Source organism: Cyprinus carpio, chromosome A16 (genome assembly GCF_018340385.1).
Source record: "Cyprinus carpio isolate SPL01 chromosome A16, ASM1834038v1, whole genome shotgun sequence".
NCBI classification, from domain to species: domain Eukaryota; kingdom Metazoa; phylum Chordata; class Actinopteri; order Cypriniformes; family Cyprinidae; genus Cyprinus; species Cyprinus carpio.
The window spans coordinates 13,662,254-13,681,762 of record NC_056587.1 but is presented as its reverse complement, the minus strand read 5'-3'; the positions used below and the strand labels follow the sequence as shown (position 1 = coordinate 13,681,762).

The following is a 19,509-nucleotide window of genomic DNA, read 5'->3' as shown; positions in this document are numbered from 1 at the left end:
ATTTATTTTGCAATTTTATATAGGCTACTTAATTTAATTTTATATTAGCACATATTTTTTATGATCCTACTGCTCAAAATACCTGAGTTTTTCCCAAAATAACCACTATATGGAGTCAAGATATATTTTTGTTGTTGATATGGACTACGTTGATGAGAGTGATGTAGTAATGTTCACTGTTTGCTGACCATCTGATTTTCACCAGTAAGAAAAGTGTTTTAAAGTTTGTTGTTTTGCAGAACATCACAGTTATATATGACATGAGAATAAGGCCTAAAGTTAGAAAGAACATTTTAAGGAAAATATAATTATATTTTCATAATTTTTTTTCTTCTCAAACCTTGTCTGTGGTGTAAAAACACCCCTGGCCAAATGCCCCCAGAGGGCATCACTTCCCACTTTGATATTTACTGTAGGTACCATGTTCTGAACATCACATCCTTTCTTTTTCCCACATATGTAATCTATCTAGTGGTTGAATAAATATATTTGGACTTTATATCTAAAAATTACCTCAACTTAGCACCAGCAAGTTTGTTAGCTAGACAGTTAGCATCAGATAACAATATTTACTTATTTTCAGTATGGTTATGAATAAACATTCATATCTGTCTACTCGGCTAGTTAATCCAAACAATATAAAAATGTTTACTGTTGATAAACAATATAAAAATAGACGTCACATAGGGCATGCATAGCATTTTAATTAACCTGTTAACGTTAGGGCAGCGGGGAATTTGAACGTGCATAAGTTATTTTATTTAATGTGTTATTTTAATGTTTCTTTTCTTTACCTAAAACAGAGACACTGATTGATGTGTCAGCATTCAAGCATTTTAGTGGACTTAAATAGATCACTCTTTAAAGCAGATTTAGTTCACAAACAACTGACAGTTTTGACCTAAATATGATTTTCAGTTACAATAATTAATCCTAAAATTCGACATTAGTAACGTTAACTTACTTTTAGCAGCATCATTCGCGCGCGCGCTCACAAGATCTCCCGGTTCATTCTAATTCGCGAATGAATCGTTTGGTGTGATTCGCGAACCGATTTAAAAGGTTCATTGAAAAGAATCAGTTCGTTCATGAATCTGAAACCACTTCAGCGTGTCGGAGCACGTGATATATTATAAGGAGTAACGATATGTTTTATGAAATGTAGTGAAATAAAAAGTAAGATCTTATGCTTTGGAATGTAGTGAAGTAAAAGTTACTCCCGTAAAGATACTTGAAAAATGTACTTAAGTACAGTAACGAAGTAAAGCTACTCCGTTACTGTCCACCACTGATTAATTGTTAATTCTCCAATCAACGTCTGTGACTGCTCTGGACTGGAGGCAGTAGATTAAACTAGAACCGAATCATTCAGATCGAACACGGGAATGATTCAGACCAATTGTGTGAACTGGAAAAGATTTGGTTCAAAAGAACGATTGGTTTCTTATTCAAACATCGTCACTTCATGACGCATCCAATGTCAAGACATTTCTGTGGATATTAAGGATTTAAATTTCAGTCTGTTTGACGCACAATTTTTTTTCAATCAATCAAAACTGTAATCGCTGATGCCATACTTAACTTTTCTGGACCAACAGGAAACCTACTGTATTTTTGAACGAACTGTTCTTTGATGAATTATGCACATATGATTTTTCCCCCCTTCAGCAAGTGTGGTCCCAATTAAGCATAATCATTTAATAATATACAATAATTACAAGACGTAAGTATTTCTAAATTAAATGTGGGACCAAATCAATGACAGCACATTAATACTCTTTCCGGTGTGTGTACATGTTTTATTTCTTGTGAATGATAACACCTTTGGAAAAAACGCAAGACAAGCATAATGTGTGACCTACATGTAGTCTGAGAAACAAGAAATCACAAGCAAGCTTGAAGATCAGTTTGTGTTTTTCACATTTCATTTAGTTATCATTAAATGAAATTAGAAAAGACGGAGCTGATTGCAAGAGAATATGAAGCATCTCTACAGACATGCTTGGCATGGATTTAACTGATTCAAATGTCCTGTCACTTTAGTTATCCTTAATTTCTTCATTTTATAGCAGATTTTCTCTGAATCACAAACAACATGCTGATTGGTGATTGGAAGAGTGAAAGCAAAGATTAGGGAGTTTTAAATCTGAGCAAAACTGCATTGGCACCTCAGAACCGGAATGTAAGTAATTAAAGTTCATCCTACAATGTCCTCGGATTGCATGAGCTACACGCCAAGGATGCCATAACGTAACTGGACGGCAACAGTAAAGCATAGCAGTTTGAATTTTGTTAGTTATGATCCCTGACATCCTCCGAGGTAAGTGCAATCACAGTGTCCCAGAGGTCAAATGGAACGGTACAGCTCTTTCTCAGTCTTCGGAGTCGCAAACACTCTCCCATGTGTGATTTCACAACATCTCTGGGCCCCAAACCGGTGCATATCCCTTTCCACTGCATACATGCATGTGCACACACACAAACACACACACTCAATACAAATTCAAAACCACATTTCAATCCCTTTACTAACCTTTTATACACAATACATGAGCTATTTAGGTGACCGAGTGTGTATGTGTGCACTAGGGGGTTGCATCAGACAGGCCTCCTCTACATAAGGCTTCAGAAGTGTACACTCAAATTTTGTGCACCACAAATTTTCACAGAAGTCTGCCACATTCACGTATTGAGGAGTAAACCGGGTATGCATTTAAAATTGGCTACTGTGTTAAGTGTCCAGCAAAGTATCATACAGCATTCGTCCAAGTTGTCAGGTGGTTTGGCCTGACAGGGTGAGGGGTTTCTTTCTGTGCTTTTGTTTTTTTCCTCAATGACTTGCACTTTGTTACTTGTTTTCTTGAGGAACAGTTTGTTAATGCCTTTTAGTCACAAAAAAAGTGTTCCACCTTCTTTTGTGCCTTTTCCCTTCCATTCATCTGTAGCTTTGCAAGCTTGCCCACATTACATTTCTGCCCCACCCACTGAAGCAAGTTTATTTTAGTGACTTTCAAACTCTTTTGCTTATAAAGCGTTTGGGAGCAGTAATGATGGTCGGCATACAGAATGCGCCCCATCCTAAAGTCTCTTTCTTTTGTTACCTTTTCCTTCGTCTCCACACTTTTCATCATTGTCTTTATCGCTATCTTTCTACACAGTGCTCCTGGGGGTTCCGTTTAAGGCAACAGTCTTCATGAGAGGGGTGCCAGCTGGCTGGGTGCTTGTCCTTGAGGTGGAAATGCCCACCTCAAACACCTCATGAATGGCTTTCCGGAAACAGTGGAAATTGTAGTCTATTAATCCTGTGGCACAAATAGGAGAATTAAAAAGAACCGAAAACCGCTAGTATGAAAGACTTAACTATTGCTGTGGTGTACCTTTGCGCTCAAAGCTCTCTTCTCTCAGGATGCAGACCAGGGCGAGGAACTTGGTGACCTCTTTCAGGTAGAGCACTGTGGTGTTGTTGAGTCTGATGATGGCCATCGACTCCTTATCATATGCACTGCCAGTGCCATCCTCCTTTAATCTATATGATCAAAACACACTCAGAATGCAGAACTGACAACAAGCATACTAAAAATAATGTTAGGAACATCAAAAAAACTACATAATTCATGTTTTTTAAACGAAAGCTAAAGCCATGACCATATATTAACAGTATGAAGAAATGTATATTTGTATCGATGTTACATGAAGTTATTTTAGAGGTTATAATATGTATTATTAAAATGGAATAAACATTGGATTAACACTGTATTACGTAGTTCTAGATCCAACTTTCGTCATTTACAGGATAACTTAAAATGCTTTCCACCATTGTGACAAATAAAAATAAGGTATATGGTCTGTTGCATTTCCTTAGATTAAAACCATCCACAGTAAATGAAATTAGTAGGTTTTACTAGTTAAGAGAATTGGGGAATATAAAGTTTTAAAGCGCTCTCATGAGCAAAAGAGAGATGTGAGTGAAATTTGAGTCAATAGAGAGATGGATATAGATAGATTGTGTTTGTATGCATTGTGCATGTACTCCAAGCTGAAATAAAATATAAAGCTCACCCGTAAATACAGGAGACGTCGATGACCACATCGATCATGTCACAGCAGAGCTCATAGGACTGCATGTCCACCGGTGAACTGTCGGTGGCGATGTAAATCTTACTGACGACGTCAAACAGGAAGGCCTTCTCAATCCCTGAATTCTATTAGCATAGAAACACATACACAAACACGTTGCATAATGCCCTGCAGGGCTTGATATGGGATCTTACAGCATAGAGAGGATAATAAAACATGCATGAGTATGACTGAATCAGAGATGGAAAATGAAGAAGCCATTTCCACTGCAGCAACAGCAACAACAACAACATTATATATTCTTCATAATGACAATAATGGAGTGACCAAAGAGGGAATGGAACTTTATTAAAGTGTAAATATCATTAAGACAGCATGACCTATCTAGAAGCGTTAGAGTCTTGATGTAGAAACACATACAGATATAAAGATGTTGAGAAGGTTCTCCAGCGTGGGGAGCTGAGGGATGAGCTTCTGGACAACTTTACTGAAGGCCTCAAAGATGGAGTGATCATATATACTAGTCAAATAGAAACTGTAGAGGACAGAAAAAAGGCATTCGATTAGACAGATATCTATGAGATTTATAACAGCTCATACACCTAATTCTTATTTTACCAGTTATTAGCAAGGTGGTCCAAACAGCACATAATACTTTTTTTTTATTTTTTATTTACATTTGTGTGTGTGTGTGTGTGTGTGTCATTATGTCCACATTTACACAGTGAACCAGTTAAGTTTTTTTTTCTTCCATTATCTGGCACAGATCAATCCGTGTTGCACATGTGTAAACAGTACAACTATTCAAACCAAATTACAGGGTAGCTAAAGAAACATTTCTCTGGACTGAACACTCACTCCTGACAACTGCAATATCACATGGATGTGCACGAGTGGTGAACAGTTAAATGCAATTCTTGATCAAAATGACCATTTTAGTAGGGTATTCATGTAAAAACAGTGTTATAGACTTTAAATTTGGGAGACAAACATTGCAGTGTAAACAGATCTGCTGCCAAATAAACAGAAATGTTACCAAGACAAGGGAAACCAAAATCTGGCAGAACAGAAGTGGCATGAAGGCTCTGCAGTGTTTGACAGCAACCTTTAACATAATAAAAGATCCTCTAATATCGCACTGGTCTAATGTGCAAATATAATGAGCAACTTGTATGAAATGACAGTTGGTGCCAATTATGAAAGGTGACAAAACTGCAGTGTGAATAATTCTAATATTCACATTCATTTGAGGATTATATTATTAAGGTTAATTCTGAATAAATGAGGCAGCAGCACACATTATTCTGTCCTACTTAAAAATCTATTCATATTACCAGGGTTGTGCTAGCTATGAAAACCACAGAGATATCTGAAACTGCTGATCACAGTATGCAGAACATGCCAAGTATTCATGAAATTGACGCTTGCCTGTTGTTCACAGGGCACTGACCACTCAAACCTCCTTGAACCGTACACTCATATTGCTGTCAAGAAGCCAAAATCCAAATACTCATATTGGTTCCCAAAAACTATAGTCACCTAAACAGCAACCAAAAATTATGCTTTTTTACTTTTTCACTCTTTCGGACAACTAAAACGTTAAAAATTTTTCACTCTTTTATGTAACAAAAAATATTTATTTATTTGAGGTGATCAAAGACGACATAGCTGGATTGACACAGACAAATATTTAATGCAAATGTAAATGCAAATTTTTTCAGATAATGCACCATTTAGCACACACTCCTAGATCTGAGAATTGAGAGCTTCACATCTTCACATTTGGTAAAAAAGTACCAGGAGATTCTAAAGTATTAGTGAAGAAAGCAGGAAAAAACCTTGTAATCGGATTCAGCCAAAACTGGCACTCTATTTAGCCAAATTAATTTTGCAAATTCCTATAAATCGCTGAGATTTAACACAGAGCTCACAAAAAACACTAATATCACCATTTCCTTACAGAACCACTTTTCAACATCAATCCATTACACCCATTATCAAGTCAACACCAGAGTGGCTCTGATTTAACAGTTTCTCTGCTTTTTGTGATGTAAAATAGACAAACCAAGAAACAAATATCAATCAGACTTCAGAAATTAATTTTCCTCATATTCACAAATTAAATAATTTGATCATTAAGAACATCACATTAAAAAAGTAATAATTATGATCATCTACATCAGAACAGGATTTCTGTTCTGTCTTCTCAAATCGCATAATTAGTGACACATATTATGGGTCAAGGAGTATTTCAATCAATAAGCAGCATTCAAAATAAAAATGCAAATGTTTACCTGAGATGTAGTTTCTCTAAACTGGCATCTGCCAGATCATCGTTAGCCCTCTGGTGTATATCCCGCTGGGTCTCAATCTTATGGTCATCAGACAGGCCGTCTACTTTATGGATGAAGACTTCAAAGTTGATCTCTGGGTTGACCCTGTAGGCGCGTGATACTGTTAGGTGGAGTCGACTAAGGGCCTCCACATAGTCATCCTGTGATACAGAGGAAGAATGCAACGTACAATGTAGAGGTTGGCCAGGTTTAGAGAAAATGCTGTACTTGAGGTTACCAAACAAATTGTAAATTGCAATTTAACAAATTTATAAAACAGAACTATACACAAAAATGATGCAAGAATATTTCTTCAAATAGCAGAACTTTAACAGCTCTTCTTGATAATTTTTTCTTTTTTTTTTTTTTTTTTTTTTGGGGTGTGTGTGTGATATCACACACTGCTGTAGTTGAGACTTCAACTGGTAAAAGGGTTTGCAAATCTGCAAGCTAATCGACCTTACTTTAAAATAACTTTCAGCTAGAATTAAGACTGTAGGGCTGAGAGAAAACAGCACGGACTGCCCTGTATCAGCAGAAACACAAAGTCAATTTTGTGACTATTTTTACTTTAGGCCAATGTGATCCAATGAGCTAAGCCTCAATGACAAACAACATTCAGTTAAATAAAACCAGAATGTCTTAACTCAATGCCAAGATTTACAACCTTAAAGGGAGAGTTCACCCAAAAATGAAGATATTAGAAGAATGTGGTAAAACAAACACTTTCTGGTCCCCATTGAGTTCCATAGTATTTTTTTCTATACTATGAAAGTAAAAAAAAAAGTGTTATTTTTTAATGACACTTTTATTGATTAATTAGCCTAATAACAATGACTTTCTTTTTGAAATATCATAAAAAACAAACATAGATACTGATAAACCCAGTTGTATCTGCTTAAAACTTTACATATTCCACTAATGAATAAGACAAAGCTGGACAGTATCACAAAAGAATCCAGCCGTCTCTAATTACTGACAGAACTACATCACTATGTCGTTAAGGTGTGCACAGTAATTAGTGTCCAAGCTTTGAATTTCTTGTTTCACCTGTGCATCAATGACAAATATCAAGGCCCCAGTTCCTCTGAAAATCATCTCGTAGTCAAAGGTTGGATCAAAAAAGTCCACTTGTCCAGGGAAGTCCCAGATCTGGAAGTTGACAAAGGAGCTGCTGGAGATGTCATCTTTATAGATCTTGTTGGTGCTCTCCAGAAACAGGGTCTCATTGGGGGACATCTTATGAAACACCACCTAATAAGTCAAAGGGGTTTGATACATTAAAAGCATTTTCAGAGTGCCCTGTTTCACCTCCAGTGGGACAGTAATAAAGTCAGACAGTTGTGAAATCAAACTAAAAGCCAAGTCACATGCTTCATGGACTTTGAGGAGCTTACTGGTGGCAAGTCTCAGAGGCTTCATTGATACTATGGGTGTGAAATTATGGATGAAAGAAGTCAAAACAAAAGATATTATACAACTATATACAAGTTTTGAAAGGGTTTTCTGTTGTTTCAGTAGTGATAAAAGTTCAATCACAAATTAAGGTGCTTACTTCATCTGTTACCAAATAGACACTAATGCACTTGCCAGAAAAATAACAACAACAACAACAACAACACATTGCTTACACACTTTTTACTGTGATCAAGTGGTTTTTTTTTCCTCCATGCATGCTTATGAGTTCTCTCCTTGTGGCATTTGTGTGTTTCACGGTACAGCAGTTATGACTGTCATGTGTTTGTGTTCAGTGCTTGATGATGCAGCATTTATCTTCAACTGGTGGCATGGAAACTGTGGGGAGTCACGACTACAAGACACCGATAGGAGCTGCTGTTTGTATGGTGTTTCTTGTTATACTGTTTGGTACTTTTATATTTATGTTTTCATTAAAACGCTATACCAGACAAACTTAATATCACTATAGTTATTATCCACTGTTGTTATCAGTAGTAGAATCTCAATCAATTACATGACACAGTAGGTCATGTGACATCACCATGGCAGAGCCCAAGAGGGGGCGACCCGCTCCTTATACAACAAAACAGAATTTTCTAGCAGAGTTTTCATCCCATGTGATTGCTCAGGATTGTAATAATCTGTCAAACGCGCTGTTCACTACTTTTTGCACGTTTTTTTTAATTAGCAAATATTACTAAGTGCATCTATAATGGCTATATTTACTAAACCAACACTAGTAACACATGAGAGATGCACTTTAATCCCTTTTTAGGCAATTTATACGAAAAGAATACCCATTGTTTATAAAGATGCGCAAAGTCAGTGAAGGAAAACTGATCGTCCAAGTTATAAATGTCAGAAAAGTGTATGATCTACATAATCTGTGTTGAGATGGTGTGGTGAAGGATGAATATATGAATAAGCATTTTCATGTTTTGTAACGAAGAAATCACGTGCCACATCAATGCCGGGTGAGTTATCACACTATTAACATGGCACGCACATAATGCTACATGTATCCTTCTTAGCCAGCTGAATGAGTGTGATGTATTTTGGTCTGTATGGCACCCAACTCCATAAATCCACGACTGTTTAAGAAAAAGGTTGGTTGTAAGTGCTCTGAGTGGTGGTCTTATCCATGCCCAGTGACAGCTAGGCAGCCCGGGGCGGCTCTGCCTCAGCAGGGGAACGACCATATGGGAACAAAAACCAAGACGGTCTAAATATCATCTCTTCCTCCTACCTTCTGGATAGAAGACTTTCCGCTCCTCCTCAATCCCATCAGCAGGATTCTCGGTTTGCTGTCGGAGGGAGTGGGACTATCCTCAAGGTCTCCTTCTTCTTCTCCATATCCGAAATCTTTGGGAAACGAGTCCGCCACCCCGAAGCTGTCCGCCAGCGGTGCCTCGTACTGGATCGACATGTTAACCCCCACCCCAACCCCTTTAAAATATAACCTGGCCGGTTTTTAGTAATCCAACCAGCACGAAATTAATGCTCAGTGAACAAACGTAAAACCTCGTTATCGTATAAATACATGAGAGCAAACTTATTATGGATTCTCCTTTAAATCTTCAGCCTCTTGTGTTTCCCTTCTGGAGGAAACGCCCACTTAAAATCGACACTCGAGTGTAATTGGGTGGCCGCCCGGTAACTCGTATGCTGATTGGATAAATAAAGTGTCACTCTACTAAGCTATTAAAATGTGGGTGGGATCGTCGCAAGTCATGTGCCTGATGGTCACCTGACAAACGGATTTGTGTGATGGGTGTTTTTTTCCGACCTGTCACCTGGAACGGTATTTCTTATCTTGAAATGCTGATAAACAATTGTTGGTAAATGTTAAATGTTGTTTATGAATGTTCGTTTATAAATGTTAGTTAAATCACATTTTCCAAGCTCAGTATGCCTTTTCTTTAAAAAAAAAAAAAAAAAAAAAAAATGAATAAATAAATAACTAGTGGAAAAACTACAATTGTTGACTTGGTCAATGTCAAATACCAAATAGAAAGTTGCAAACAATAACATATTTAGTTGTTTGTTTAACTATATTTATTTATTATTTAATACATTTGGTTAATATACCATTTTAACATGCATGCCAATGTGTTAGTTGTACATGTTATGACATAACACAGACATCTTTCAGATGGGTAAACTGGAATTAACATCTCTGGTAATTTGTTATGCTCTGATCATATCTATTTACCATGTAAATATGTTCATATGACATCAAGACAGTAATTTAATTTGGACAACTATTTTTAGACTTCAAAAGTTTTAAACAGTTTGTTGTTTAATATAATAATGAAAGTTGTGCCACACATAATTCATATGTGTTCCAGTTAAACGTCAGGCTGATTAAAGGTTAGGTCTTCAGACAATAACAACATTGACTGACCAATGTGTCACATGGCAGACTAAAGCCAATGCTGTTACTACTGTATATGCACAGCTGTACTGAAGACTCAGTCAGGTTACAAAACTGTTGCACTTTAGTTCAGTTTTTAGCAGCACAGGTCAATTAAATTGATAAAATATAAATTTTTAAGTACATTTAATCAACGTACTGTTGGGAAGACAATATTGTTGTGGTTAGGACACCACCAAATAAAGTATAAAGGACTGGATCTTAATTAAGGCTTCCTGAAATGAAAATAGCAAAAGCTTTCCATTCAAAAGTTGAATAGGAATGTATAGCTGTCTTACGAAACAGGTTCATCTGAACAACTGTTTGAAAGACAGATGGATTGTGTTTTGTTTGTTTTGTTATGCTTTCTTTTTAAGAAAGAAAGTATAAAGAAAGTATAACCGGTCTAGGTCCTAACACTAAAAACTAGACCAGCATTTAATTTCTAATATCTCAAGTCATAGTATAAAGTATGTTTTGTGTGATGACTCAAAATACTTATCTATAAGCTTTAGTCCAGAAGATGGTGCTATTAGCACTTAAAATAGTCTGGTTTTGAGCTGTATTATTAATTCACCGGACTGTGTTGTTAAAATAATAACTTTCAAATGGCTGTTTGTCCTCTTTTAATGTGAGGTAACACTTCCCATTTATGATTCTTCTCTTTACAATTAAGTGTAAGACAACAAGAAGAATAGTTTCTTAAAGAATCTTTCTCTAGTGCCATAGTGTGACATGAAGCAATGACAATTACAATTTTAAGCTGATAATAACAGCAACAGACAACATACAAAAAAGTACAAAACCATATTAAATACAAGAAGTATTAAAGTTTGAATTTGGTGGTGTAATAAGTTATTTTCAATTCGATTCGTTTTACTTATAAGGTTCTAAACCAGCTTCATTTTGCTAATAAAAGCATGTGTGCATGGTTAAATAATGCATATTTTTATATAATCTAAATTATCATCATAATACTAATATTAATATGGAGCAGCTTGCAATGAGTAATTTTTTGATAGCAAAATATATTTATTTTGCTTGTTTAATCTTAGAGTGCTAATTTAGAAACACTGGTGTCCATACACTTAAAAAAGACAGACTTAACAAAGAAAGATCTGTTTTAATATCTGTTAAGATCTGTTTTAATTGCACTGTAAATCAGACCAGTTCATTTATCTGTTAAACATGACATGCACATAAAACTATTATTTTTTTCACAACAGTAATTTTTAAAGATTTTTACCGCTGTTCTATTACAGCACAATGTGGTTTTTTTTTTGGTTTTTTTTTTTTTTTTTTTTTTACAATTACATCATTTTGACTTCTGATGCAGGAAGTACTGAAAAAGAGAACAAGGTGTCCAGGTGAGAACATAATCAAATGTACAATCTCTCTAGTGTAGTCATACTACTATTGTTAATTCAATATACTGTCAGTGTGTACTGCTAAATTGATATGTATGTAAAAAGAAAACGTAAACAATCCAAACAAGGATTAGTTCACTTTGCTGCACTATAACTGTAATTTCTTCAACCGTTTGGTAGCCGCTGAAGTCCACTATAAGGAGAATAATCCTGGGATGATTTCATCAAAAACCTTAATTTCTTTTAGACTGAAGAAAAAAAGACGTAAACATCTTGGATGACAACATGGGGGTGAGTAAATTATCAGGAAATTTTAATTTGAAAGTGAACTAATCCTTTAAGAAGTGCTACAACTTTATAGAGATGAATATAAAACGGTAGTTGGAGACTGAAGTCATTTTACTGTCACTCTGGTCATTTACTATCACTATATAACTGTACAAATGACATGGCTACCATCAATAGTAAATGTATCAAATTAATTTTTTTCATATCTGTAAGTCTGTAGGAGCTGCTCGTCTGCTACTGGAACTGCTGGCCACTGAGGCGCGATGGCTTGGTGATGCTCGTGGACTATTCCGTGACTCAGAGCTGGATTCTTCTATTGAATCAGGAGAGGTGGGCCTGCTCATTTTGGAATCAGACCTGGATGAAGTGCGTGCCCGCACAGCGGCGTAAGGACAGCGGGCCTTAGCTCCTTCCAGGGAATCTGTATCTGAGCCATTACCTTCTACAACCGTTGAGCAGTTCCAGGGTGCACTGACCTTCCATGGCTTCTTTCCCATGCCGGATGATGTGTGAGAAGATTCCCTGGTGTGGCTCAATGAATCTGAAGTCTTCGACTCCTGGCCTTTCTTGAGCAGAGGCAGAGGGTGGACAGAATCTTCCCCTACGTCTTGTTTCGGTGGTGTGATGGAGTTGCAAGGTGGTGAACACGTATCACTGCTGGTGTTGTTGGAATTGCTGTTGTGCTCCGTGTGACTATTCTGCGAGTACTTTGGTGCATCAGAACTGTCTTTGGCTGGCAAATCACCCTGAACAGGCAAGAAAGCAGAGGATGGGTTAATCAATGGAGGGTAGGCGGTTCCATCAGGTGGTCTCTCAAGAAGAAGGTTGTATCCACTAGTTGCAGATGCAATGGTGGCCTTGCGGCCAGTGGAGGTGCCGATGCATGTCTGATGCACCACAGAATCTTTCTTCAGCTTGTTGGGATAGTAGCTGTCATCGAGATCGTCCCTCAGCTGTGGGTAGTAGTTCAAGATGACCTTTTTAAACTTCTTGTAGCCCAGGTGCATGATCTCCAGGATGTTGAGAAACAATGAGATGGCAGCTATGCATTGCATGAACATCATGAAGACGCTTTTTTCTGTGGGTCGAGATACAAAGCAATCCACCGCATTCGGGCAGGGCTCCCGCTCACATTTGTAGAGCGGATTTAGCTGAAACCCATACAGAACAAATTGTCCGGTCATGAAACCCACCTCTACGGCCGAGCGGGTGACTATGTGAGCCACGTAGGTGCGCAGAAGTGACCCCCTCAACGGAGCTTTGTTCAGCTTCCCCTGGTCAATCTGCCGAAACTCACGCTCTATTTTGCGTCGCACCTCCACCATCTCTACATCCACAGTCTCAAGTTCACGTCTCAGTGCCAATTTTTTGCGCTGCCGTTCTTTTTCGAGGGCACGGAGTCGGAAGAGAGCATGGCCCATGTATACCAGTGAGGGCGAAGAAACAAAAATGACCTGCAGCACCCAGTAGCGAATGAGGGAAATGGGGAATGCCTTGTCATAGCACACATTGCGGCAACCAGGCTGCTCAGTGTTGCAGATAAAGTCAGCCTGTTCATCATTCCACACATCCTCCGCTGCCACCCCAAGCACCAGCATGCGGAAGATGAAGAGGATGGTCAGCCAGATCTTCCCCACCATGGTGGAGTGGATATGCACCTCTTCCAAAATCCCACCAAGAAAGTTCCAATCTCCCATCTTTACTCTGGCATTTTTGTGTCTGTTAAGAGAGGGATTAAAGAGCAAGAATCATGAAAATGGACTGTGGGGCTCTGTTGTTGGTTGGCGTGTGTCCTAAAGTAGCATTACTTTGAGACTTGACTACACTAGCTATAGCCAAACACCAAGAAACTGTCTTGCTCATTTCACAGGTTAAAGCAAAATAAAACAATTTGAACTCAAATGGAAAGACAGACCAAAACTTTCAATAAACCTCTGGCGGAATCTGCTAACAATACTTCAATATGGAAAAATAGCATCTGTGAAATGCTGTATTATTTGTAAGAACTGAAACTTTCAACTAAATTTGGTCCCCATTCTTTTTATACTTAGGCTTGATTTCCCATTGCATTGCTACATACCATCAAACCCTAAAATAGAAACATTTTTGTTTCTATTTCATAATACTAGTAGACAACAGTATCACCATAAGCAAGCTAATTTAATGTCCCCTCTATATATTGTGTGTTTGTTAGTTGTCTTTAAATTGTATCTGAAAACCTTCAGAAAGAAAATAATTTAAAAAATGCCCAAAGAAAAAATAGACTGTGGGTTGCATTTTAATGTTAACATGCATTGAGAAAAAAATTAAGTACCAGACTATTAAATGATTTTACAGCAAACGTCTTTCATCATTACTGTCACTTTTATTTTAAACTGACATTTTCCCAGAGCAAATATGAACATCTTAGAGCAACCCAATATATTTTTATAAATGCATAAACCATTGAAGACTTATTTCAAAACGGAAGATATAACATAAGAAATAGACAAAATTTAATGTCAGACTGAAACTACTGATGCAAGAACACAAAGTTTCCATCACAAGCATAAAAGTTGGGTGTATGGTAAAATTCAGTCATAAACACTAAATCACCCCATCAAAGAGTAATGGTAGACCAAAATGAGTTTTTCAATTAAAGATTTTCTTAAATGTTTACAAATGGTCCTGGGTGTATGGTATAATTTAGGTATATTTATTCTTTTTTTTAATTATTATTATACATATATAATAATAATATATTTTTACTTTTATCTTTTATTTATTTTTTTTTTATTTAGACCTGAATTTAACAGTCTAAACAAAACTTTTTAATTGATATCAGGTATAATTACAGCAGTCCTAATTGACATTACTATTCAACTTATTAAATAGCTAAAAGAAAGAAAAGAAAAGAAAAGAAAAGAAAAGAAAAGAAAAGAAAAGAAAAGAAAAGAAAAGAAGAAAGGAAAGGAAAAGAAGTATTATGTGGTGTTATATAGTTGGTTATTTGGTTTATTGTTTTGTTTTGTTAATAATATTTTTGTTTGTTAAAAGTAAAAATAGATCAACTGTAAAACACCAACATACCTTAAAGAAACAAGGAGGAAGTTAAGTCTTCATGGTAACTCAAAAGCTACTCCAACGCCTACACTTTAAGTGCAAAAAGCTAGACTCATGCCATACTGGTCATCGTTAAAGGTCTCCACTAAACACTGGTGCCAACTTATAGTCATGCAGGAGAAATCAATATGCCATTTACCTTACAGCAGTATGTCCAGACTGTCGGAGCTTGAAATCCCCGCGGGTCATACAAGCGCGACCAGGCCGCCAAAATATTTAAAAATCGTTGGTGACCTGCACATCTGACGCAGCATATCACCTGACCTTTTGTGACCCCTTCTTTTCTCTCTGTAGGCACCAAAAGATGTTTTGCGAATACGCACGGTTCTGTTGGCAAGCGCAGTGCTTCTGTATGTCAGTATGTTCATGCTCCTATGCACCACTCTTGTCGCAGCAGTCGTTCTTGCATGTTTGATTGCTAGTTAACACCCGTTACGGGTAACCGTTACCCGTTTTCTGCCGAGTTGCAAAAATAGCTCAACTGTAAGCGCAAACCCAACCTGAGCTAAACGCACGCGCGCTGGTGGATTTCCACGTTTTATACAGAGCAATGGAGAACCAGCACATATAAGCCAAACAATGACTTGTTTTATTGGTGAAATGTTGAATAAAACAGCGAAAGCTGAGAATTATTGTTTATTCTTTTTTCCATTCAATTGTTCAGAGCTAAGCGCTTGTTGGCACTACTTTTTGTAGGCAATACTTCGGGAAGTAATCAATCGGTCATGTCCGATTTCATACTCTGCTAGGTCCAGCCCAATGTAATTAAAGCTGTCTCTGCTAGCTGTGGTGATATTTTATTCCATTTAAAAGAAATCAATGGTGCAATCCCATTACACTCACTAACTACGCTGTTGGTTGGATTTATGCTGCGACATCTATTTAGGAGCATGTCAGGCAAGCCCTATTTAACGTAGTGAGTGAGCCTCTTTATTACACAATCTGATTCAGACTAGGCATGGTTTTAATGAATAACTAAATTAAAGCTTGGTATTTTAGAAAAAAAAAAGCATGTTAGGTTGGCTTGAATGCATTTTATGCTCCCTGATGTGCTCCCAGATTAAAATGTAACTATTTTATGACCTTCCATGATAAAAATAATAATAATAATAATAACTGTTGTTTATGTAATATATTTTATGTAATTAAATTATTTAGAATGATTAAAATACTCAATTAATGTTTTATAGTGATTAATATACATATAGTAATTAAATTTTAAATTAAATTATTATATTTTACATAATTAAATTTATTGCTGTGATGGCAAAACTGATTTCTCAGCGGCCATTACTCCAGTCTTCAGTGTCCCATGATCCTTTTAAAATCATTATAATATACTAATTTGGTGCTCAAGAAACATTTCATATTATCAGTGATGAAAACAGCTGTGCTGCTATATATTTTTGTGGAAGACGTCTTTCAAGATTCTTTGATAAACAGAAAGTTTAAAAGAATAGCATTTATTTGCTTTTAAAACTGTAAAAGTCTTTACTATTGCTTTTGATTGATTGAATACATCCTTGCTCAATCCAAGTATTAATTAATTTTTTTCTCAAAAACAATCTTCATAAACCCAAAGTTATTAAAGGTAGTGAATATTATGTATATGTATTTCTGCTTCTAACAATAGATTGGAACGGAGTATCTGGTTGTGGGAGGCAGGGGCAGCAGGGGAATGTGGTGGTGGCCGATCACATTTCGGTGTTACTCGGGGTCAAAGAACTAAACTTTTGATGAACATTTAGTTGCAAACAAAGCCCCAGACAGTGTCAATTAAGTTCTAAAAATAACCCAGAATTAGATTAATACATATTATTCCAGGGGTGGGAGCCTCATGCATTGATTTGATTCACAACCCTACTGGAATGTTCTGTTAGGCAGTAAAGTGGAAAATCAGTCTCAAAGCAAAACCTCCTCTTCTCATCCTTAAATGCCCTTTGGGGATTTACAGGTCACACCAGGTATAGAATAGTTCTGTAAATTTCAGAAACATCTACTGAATACCCAGTGGCACACAGATATTGAGTTTATTATGCAGCAAGGGGGAGGACTATAGCATTAGTATATAATAGGATCACTTCACAACATAATGCTTGAACGATCAGTGAACTATTTTATGCCATGTGGCTGGAGTTTGTTAGTCATTTTAACAAGTTTCCCCTGCAGCAAACACATCATATAAATATGAAGGACCTCAGTGAACACTAATAATAGCTCATATACATTTGTAATGAAAACAGTTCAAATTTATTTTTGTGAACTGAAAATACCTGGAATGTTCTGTTTAGACTGGCAAGAACACTGTATCCATATTGGATGCATATCAATGCTCTGTTTTGGAGAACTACTATCAGCTAATTAGAACAGAGGGAGCAGAGGAACTGAGGACAGCATTTGTTGTGGGATACTTTCTGTTGTAAACTCACTTCACCTTGTTTCAGCATAGCACAGCGTTTATCTCATATCCAAATTCATTAACCAGTTTATAAAACAACTATATGTAAAACACATTAATACTACTAAATGAAATGAATCATATGGTTTTAAAGTGTTGTACAACATCTTTAAAAATGGCATGATTCTCCAAATTGCTACATTTCCAGCCTTAAACCCATTTCTGAATCTTAATGATTTGATAATCAATTATAAATATTCAAAGTAACTGTAGATGCATATCTTTAGCGTTGAAATGACATTTCCTTTTCTATTACAAGTCAGTAACTTTCAATGCAATACCACATTTAAACTACATTTATGTGACCTCAGGTGGAGTTCTGTCCACATGTTGATAAGTGCTGCCCTCTACTTGTATTATTATGACATCTCAGATATTCTGAATCTTAAAAATTTGAACTACATTTAAAATCTAAGTATATAGACTTTTATAAAATAATAATAATAATAAAAACTACATGCTAAGTATTCTCTTTTTAAACCACAAAGCTCATTTTTTGCTTTCTACAAATCAATTAAGTTCAGTTAAATTGAGCTGTTTGGTCATGACACCAATTTATAGAAAAGCCAGAAAAAGGCTCACTAATTTTGTGAATATAAAATGAATGGTCCCCCCAATAAATAATAATTATATATATATATATATATATATATATATATATATACATATATATATATATATATATATATATATATATATATATATATATATTAAATATTACAATTTTATTTGTTCCCGAAAAACTATGAGTAAATGTTTATTCAAAACCAAATGAATATCTGGATATTAAAGAATTTTACAAATCTGTCCAAAAATGACATTTATTTCTTTTAGATATGTATATATAGTTTATTAGCATACAACTTTAAAGTCTTTAAAGACCAACAGGATATTCTGACATATTGACCTGAGACCTGCTCCTTTTAAAAAGCTATGATTGTCCGTTGTGAACTGATACATGACTTTAACACACACACATGCTCCTCATGCAGGCGCTGGGGACAAGAAGATGTTGAAAATTACAGCAAAAAAGAAGGCGGCGATGTATCCCACAATGCACATCCAGAAGCGTGGATCCTTCAGGAGTGCTTTATTGAAGTTGGTGAAAAACACATAACCAATGGTCATGCCTGCTACCCCACCGGCAATATGAGCCACAAAAGAGACCTAACAAAAAAGCCAAATATGAACAACCATTCTAGTAAATTAACAAGACTATTATCTTATTCGAAGTTATTCCATGGTATGGTAACTAGGTATTCAGGTATAAATACCTGTTTAATATGGTTTACGATCCTACTATGGTCTCACCTTTATGCCAGCCTCGTGAGTAATGAATCTTCTGTAAATAGCAAATCCAACATCTGTTCCAACTGAAAAAAAATACAATTTTATTTTCCATTAAATAGGTCTGAACACAGTAATTAGATTTTCCAAATATTAATAGTAGATATCAAAAAAGATGGCAGATGTCATGAATGGAAAGTGGAAATAGGCGCACCAATCAGAACAATTACTAGGATGCGAAACACTCCCAGAAGTGGCATCATCTCCCTAAAATTCTAGAGGAAAAAGAAAACTTTTTTCATTTGGAACCTGAGTATATTATCTGAACTGCATTTTTTTTATTATATCCCATTAAATATTCAAATCTACTCACCACCAAAGCATTCATGAAGTAACCTCCTATAAGGGCATAAACACCACCTGAAGCACCCACAAGAGCACTATAAGGATCAAAGATGGAGCTGGCGAGAGAGCCTGAAAGAGGACATTCACATTCCATGAGAATAAGAAGAGGGGCCGAGCTAAAGACTAAAATGAATGAAATATATACACACACACACACAACACATACATATATATATATATATATATATATATATATATATATATATATATATATATACTATATATATATATATATATATGACAATGAAGTATAGATTTGGATCAAAGGCAACACAAACAAGGCCAATCACAGTATGTGAAACAATATACAGTATCTATACG

The 19,509-nt window shown here is 36.1% G+C and overlaps 3 protein-coding genes across 4 annotated transcripts; all 3 read right to left on the bottom strand.

Moving 5' to 3' along the window:
• Positions 1-1,778: 1,778 nt before the first annotated feature.
• On the bottom strand, positions 1,779-9,462 carry LOC109104991 (ras-related GTP-binding protein C-like). The gene is made up of 7 exons (XM_042772819.1): positions 9,115-9,462; positions 7,461-7,664; positions 6,372-6,571; positions 4,498-4,612; positions 4,060-4,202; positions 3,378-3,526; positions 1,779-3,302 (listed from the first exon to the last, which is right to left on the bottom strand). The coding sequence occupies exons 1-7, from the start codon at positions 9,292-9,294 to the stop codon at positions 3,151-3,153; spliced, it is 1,143 nt and encodes a 380-aa protein (XP_042628753.1). The 5' UTR covers positions 9,295-9,462; the 3' UTR covers positions 1,779-3,150.
• Positions 9,463-11,571: 2,109 nt separating this feature from the next.
• On the bottom strand, positions 11,572-15,527 carry LOC109105597 (gap junction alpha-9 protein-like). 2 transcript variants are annotated; one of them, XM_042772817.1, is made up of 2 exons: positions 15,178-15,527; positions 11,572-13,655 (listed from the first exon to the last, which is right to left on the bottom strand). In XM_042772817.1, exons 1-2 carry the CDS (start codon positions 15,225-15,227, stop codon positions 12,137-12,139), a joined length of 1,569 nt encoding a protein of 522 aa, XP_042628751.1. In that variant the 5' UTR covers positions 15,228-15,527; the 3' UTR covers positions 11,572-12,136. The 2 variants fall into 2 exon arrangements, with proteins under 2 accessions (XP_042628751.1, XP_042628752.1); XM_042772818.1 differs by lacking the exon at positions 15,178-15,527 and adding an exon at positions 15,006-15,113.
• Positions 15,528-18,253: 2,726 nt separating this feature from the next.
• On the bottom strand, positions 18,254-19,282 carry LOC109105598 (rhomboid-related protein 2-like). Its single transcript, XM_042771913.1, has 4 exons — positions 19,157-19,282; positions 18,998-19,058; positions 18,808-18,869; positions 18,254-18,663 (listed from the first exon to the last, which is right to left on the bottom strand). Exons 1-4 carry the CDS (start codon positions 19,280-19,282, stop codon positions 18,481-18,483), a joined length of 432 nt encoding a protein of 143 aa, XP_042627847.1. The 3' UTR covers positions 18,254-18,480.
• Positions 19,283-19,509: the final 227 nt, after the last annotated feature.

Bases quoted from the DNA above. Each gene is read 5' to 3' on its own strand.
- LOC109104991 (XM_042772819.1), bottom strand. From the start codon at position 9,294: ATGTCGATCCAGTACGAGGCACCGCTGGCGGACAGCTTCGGGGTGGCG. The intron at 6,572-7,460 runs GTGAAACAAGAA...TCTGTATCACAG, and splicing joins TATTTGTCATTGATGCACAG to GATGACTATGTGGAGGCCCT. The intron at 4,613-6,371 runs GTAAACATTTGC...TGTCCTCTACAG, and splicing joins TTAGAGAAACTACATCTCAG to TTTCTATTTGACTAGTATAT.
- LOC109105597 (XM_042772817.1), bottom strand. From the start codon at position 15,227: ATGACCCGCGGGGATTTCAAGCTCCGACAGTCTGGACATACTGCTGTA. The intron at 13,656-15,177 runs GTAAATGGCATA...CTCTCTTAACAG, and splicing joins TCTGGACATACTGCTGTAAG to ACACAAAAATGCCAGAGTAA.
- LOC109105598 (XM_042771913.1), bottom strand. From the start codon at position 19,282: ATGGAATGTGAATGTCCTCTTTCAGGCTCTCTCGCCAGCTCCATCTTT. The intron at 19,059-19,156 runs GTGAGTAGATTT...TTTTTCCTCTAG, and splicing joins ACTTCATGAATGCTTTGGTG to AATTTTAGGGAGATGATGCC. The intron at 18,664-18,807 runs GTGAGACCATAG...CTTTTTTGTTAG, and splicing joins CTCACGAGGCTGGCATAAAG to GTCTCTTTTGTGGCTCATAT.